The 5,421-nt window shown below is 32.0% G+C and overlaps 1 protein-coding gene across 2 annotated transcripts in view; it reads right to left on the bottom strand.

Moving 5' to 3' along the window:
* The window catches only part of LOC106465362 (gamma-glutamyl hydrolase-like), a 43,328-nt gene that overhangs the window by 24,053 nt on the left and 13,854 nt on the right, over positions 1–5,421 (bottom strand). For both annotated transcript variants that reach the window (XM_013925582.2, XM_013925583.2), the window contains exons 3-4: positions 3,394–3,444; positions 672–756 (exon numbers count right to left, since the gene is read on the bottom strand). In XM_013925582.2, coding sequence (XP_013781036.1) covers positions 672–756; positions 3,394–3,444 — 136 coding nt within the window. The remainder of the gene's footprint in view (positions 1–671; positions 757–3,393; positions 3,445–5,421) is intronic.

Genomic DNA, 5,421 nt, shown 5'->3' with positions numbered 1-5,421 from the left:
CATTTCCTTCAAATAGACGGTTTAAGACTTATATTAAAGTTTTTCTTTATTACCCATTTAAGCCGTCTCCAGCCATTAATAAGCTTAATATGCATTATTTTTGCTAAATTTCATAATTCTAAATCCATTAAAACAACTAAAATTAGCATACAATATGTATTTCCAGTTGCTAACTTTTATTTTATCATATGGGCATGGATTGGCCCATGGAAGAGCTCAATATTTCAAGCTAATGAATTTGGTTTAAATACATGCAATACCATAAAATATTCACTGCATTTTAAGCTGTGATACCATTACAAGAGTGATAGTCAATTCTTTATTTCATTTGGTTAAAATTAAGGATGGAAGTAGACAGCCTACGTAGCTTTACCATAAACACAAAATACGTTATACATATTTCATTATGTTAATTGCATACCATATTAAAAGTGCCCCAGGATATTGGGTTTTTTTTCTTTGAATTGAGTATTTATATATATATATCTGCTATTGTTCTTCTCATGCTGTCACTATTAGACTCGAAACAGTAAAGAGGTTTTGAGCTTTTAATTAAGTAAGTGTTAAAAAAAACAGATCCAGTACTTGAAGTTTTGGCTAATGTTTTGGGTATTTAAAGAAATTAAAATACTCATAGAATCATCACAAAGCAAATAAAACTTAATACATACCACTATTGCAAGATTATACAGAATTTTTCCAGCTTTTCCATAACCAGATGTATCTAAATTTGCCCCACCACCTGGGATGAGGACCCTGACAGGAACAAAAAATATTTGAAAGAGGAGGCAGCTAGCAAAGTACTTGCATACCATAAAAAGGGAGAAAATTTATGAAATTATTTACTAGAATTCTTTAAAAATAAAGACTAACAAGTTAAAAACATCTTACTCATCATCTTTATTAAATTTACAGGGATATACAGGCAAACCCTTGCATACGAGTATTTTGGTCTTAATGTTAGAAAACTGGTCAAATAAGCCACTAATTCATCTTGTCCTAGTTATTCATGGAACTGGATTAGTCAACTAGGGCATTAAGCATATTCTATAGAAAAAAAAGATTGACACAACGTATTACATTCAATATAGAAAGTGACAGTGATGATCTCTTCTACAAGGTAATTGGGTGATGCTCTATCCCTTACTTTGAAGTGAGAGTGATTATCAGTCATGCAGATAGGCCCGTCCTTGCAAAGAATGACACTGTTGTCAAGCATACTGTGAGGAAAACCTATACACTGGATAGGTGAAGAAAAATGGTCACTGGCCACTATTCAGTTCTTCACATTATATAGCCACACAGTATGTTTGATACTTTTCACTATGATATAGGTCCAGCTTAACTCTCTTTAGTTAACTTGTGTTCAGGGTTACAGATGAGGAGTGGAATTCTCCAAAACTAGTATAACCCAGTAACACACGTTGATCAGAGTGTAGATTGAAGTGGATCTCCCTTGAACTTAGACTTCGAAATTAAACAATTTTTGGAATACTAAGTTCACTTACTGACAGTTGTTGTTATTATACAGGGTAATCCAAAATTATATTTCATATTTTTAAAATTTGATAATTAACTAAGGAAATACAAACATGCAGTTTCAACACCTTGTACTCCAATTCAGAAAGATTTTATTGACATATCAGTAGACTTCTACATGTGCACCATTAGTGGCTCTCAGTATGTCTAATTGATAATCAATTTCAGTCCACATTTGCTGCAACATGTCCACAGTTTTTAGTGGTGATGGAGTCTGTTATCCTGGTCTTTAGCACCATGATGTTTGCTATAGATGTGCAATACATGATATCCTTAACATACCCTATACTTCTGTTACGTATCTGCTTGTTTGTTTCTGGTAGAAATTATTTCCGAGGATCTTCAGCGATACAAGTCCTTTATTGATTAAACCAGTTTATTCTTCCTCGTTACGAACTTTTAGTACACAGTAGTTCCACAATCAGTACGTTTCTCATCACTTTAAACTTAACAACTTTTATAATACAAGCTATAAATCACAATCTCGATAACTTCGCTCTCAACGAGTGCAAAACACACACTTTACGGCTCACTAGCTCGAAGCTAACAGAATCATAAATTACACGGAACTCAAAGTAACTACTGCTCTCTCTCTTCATTCATTCATCTCTGCTGGCTTTCTCTGCCAGACTTATATACTAACGAAGAGAGCATCTTGAACAAACTCGGACTTCCCGATCATTCGAGAAACTCATCACACATGCAACCAGTGCCAATGCGCAAGCTGCATCACGTGACTTCCGCTGTCGTAACACTTCTTTCCTGTACTAGCATCTGTAATTATGCTATGCCACAATGGATAACAGTGAAAGTTTGATTCACTCCATAAACCTGTATATGATGATTTATATGGCTTTATAAGTACAATAAGCTTTGGTTTTGCTCAGCCAATACAGTCATTGTTAATACTCAGATATTTTAAAAGTGGTTTTAAATGAGCAATTTTTATGGCCTCCATTTTATTTCATCATGGTCCCTATTATTAAGTACAACCATACTTAATGATGTATCCTAAACTGCGAATAATATACACATTAGTATTTTATTTTCCAGTTTTCTGTTTTGTTTTTACATATAAATGTTTGGCTTACTGTTCATTTCACACTAATAATAACATTTTGATTCTATTCTTTAGTGCATTTCATGTTTTTTATGTGTATATTCTACAGCTCCTTCCTTCTCAGTGTTTTCTGAGCTTGTGTTCTCAAAGATCATTTGCATTTTATTTAATTTGTACTCATTCCTATATACCAATTTCACTGAGGGTGGAACCAATCCATTCATGTAAATAAAATATTCAAATAAATTTAGGAAAAACGTCTACAATGTGCTATATTGCAAAAACTTTAAAACATCTACAATGTACTATATTGCAAAAACTTTGACCTTATGTTTAAGAAACTGAATACCAACTTAGGTTTCCTCATGTAATTATTTCATTAAACTCTGACAATGTCTAAATAAAAACGAACACTGTAGAACTAGGAGTATTGACATTAGTTTTTGAAACCTATTCACATTTGGACAGTGACCTATCGGAACTATGTATTTCATAAAAACATATGGCATCTATTTTTATTTCCATAAAAAAAAAAGATTTAAAATTGTTGATAGTGTGAACAATAAATTTGCTGAGACAGATTTTGCTCTCAATTTAAATTACAATTGAATTAGTTGTATGTCAAGTAGTCTGAACTTACTTAAATACAAATAATACTTCAATACAACTTATTGTACTTATCTACTGGTGTTTCCTTCTTCTTTATACATGTCAGATAATATTTAACTTGTAAAATTTTATAAACAATTCTTAGCTTAGAAAGAAAAAATTGAATAGAAATAATATTTACTTACCCATTCACGGCATTAAATATGTTTGTGTAGTAATCACGTGTTTGATTAATACTGGAGAAAAAAAAGCAAAGTTTTCAGTAACATGAAATTTAAAAAAAAAAATTAAAAAGCTTGAACAACATCTCAGTCAACTAATAAATTAAATTAAAATATAGTGGTGTTTATTTGTCTTTCAAATCTTGGGATTTACAAACATAATTGTACCTTATCAACATATGACTAAATGTCCAGGTTAGAGGCCTCAAAGTTCAGGCATAGCCATTATTAATTTTGAACTACTGACAACAAGAAGAAAAATCAGACAACAGCACCTACCACTCACACAACCCCTCTTAACCGATTAGCAGAATGTCACTTTTACAATGCAGCCATGGCTGACAGTGCAGACCATATGTCAATTAGCATATCACACATTCTAAACTTGAACTACAGAGGAACATGCTAAACATTAATACAAACTAGGCCATGCCCTGCTTCTCTTTAAGAAATAAAAACACTGTATCACTACAGTATGTGTAACTTAATATATACTAGCAGTACTTTTCTTTTCACATAAATCTTCATTTATCTGTTGGAACTGGAAAAAAAACCTGCTCAATATTATTCTTAATTTTATTTTTCACCATCTTTTTAAGAATCCTCTCCTTACTTGCAGAAAACTATCTATATTTACATGTTTAAGATAGACTGACTGTGTAATGTATCAGGTAATATAAATGCAGAGTTATAGTTAGCCTACAGATCAGTGAGTAAGAACAAGTAAATCTCACATGTATCTCGGCAGCAAGAGTGAAGGCTTATAACACTAAACTTTAGGCTTTATACATGCAGTAGGCACAGCACATCACAGGAAGCACTTGGTACAAATTTGCTCTTAAAACAAACAAACAAACAAAGCACTGTGGACTAAAGATAGGCTTTACTTGGTTTCAACATTGAGAAATTGTTCACACTGAAACAAATGCATTTGGAACAAATAAGTCATGTTTGTCAGGAAAGTGTATTTCAATAAATCTCTAGGAAGCAATCCTGATTTTTACTCCTCTTGAAGTAAATTTTAACTTGTTGCCTAGTTCAAATGCATTGAATGAATGTGTTGATTTGTTAAGTAGAGGCTTGTTTTATAGTACTTGCATTTATGATCATACTTTCTAGGTCAACAAGAGAACAACAAAGGGTATTGAACAAGGTGAGATAATTAATTGTCAGTAACATAAAAAAAAATATTTTATTTTGTTACCCATTACATTTTGCCACTTTTGGCAGTTGCTATCTCACTTCATAAAGCTCTTACTTTTGAAGAAGTATCATGTTAAGTACAGGGTTATTATTACCCTAGACCATTTTGTTGACTAGCTAATTAAAGATGTGACAAAGTTTATTAACAGGAGCAGTTGGAATAGCCTGTAATTAGGAGGAACTAGATGTCAACCACTGGTGTTACACCAAAGAAATGGATAACTGGACAGACTTGCAAGTTAAAGGCTGTCCATCATTCTTGTAATTTTCTTTGGCCAGTACATTCACCAAATCTCAATCAAATTAGTATCTTTGTGATGAACATGATTCCACATTCATCACCATCATCCTTCATTGTTATCTCTGAACGAACTGTATACTCCACGATGAAAAGGTTATAATAGAAAAAAACACAAAATGAAATGTTGTAGTTTACATCATGCAGTATCCACATTATCATCATGGTAAAAATGGTCCAATCCAATATTATGTAGATGTCCTAATAAAGTAGCTAGACAGTGTAGTTAGTGCCTACAACTAATATTTTGTAAGATTGTTCAACTACATTAATGATATTATTCAAATATGAACAAAAGCAACTGATTACAATATCTCCATCCATTCGTACCAAGGTTGAAATGAATGAATAGTATCATGTTTTCATAATAAATTCTTGAAATAGTCTATTCATTCTATATTAAATACCACTAAGTTAGTTTTTAAATGACAGACACAGAACATATCAAATTTAATATACATATAAATAATTAACCCCCTCTAATGTACTTT

The sequence above is a fragment of the Limulus polyphemus genome, unplaced genomic scaffold, assembly GCF_000517525.1.
Source record: "Limulus polyphemus unplaced genomic scaffold, Limulus_polyphemus-2.1.2 Scaffold1921, whole genome shotgun sequence".
NCBI lineage: Eukaryota > Metazoa > Arthropoda > Merostomata > Xiphosura > Limulidae > Limulus > Limulus polyphemus.
This window is presented reverse-complemented; position numbering and strand designations above follow the sequence as displayed.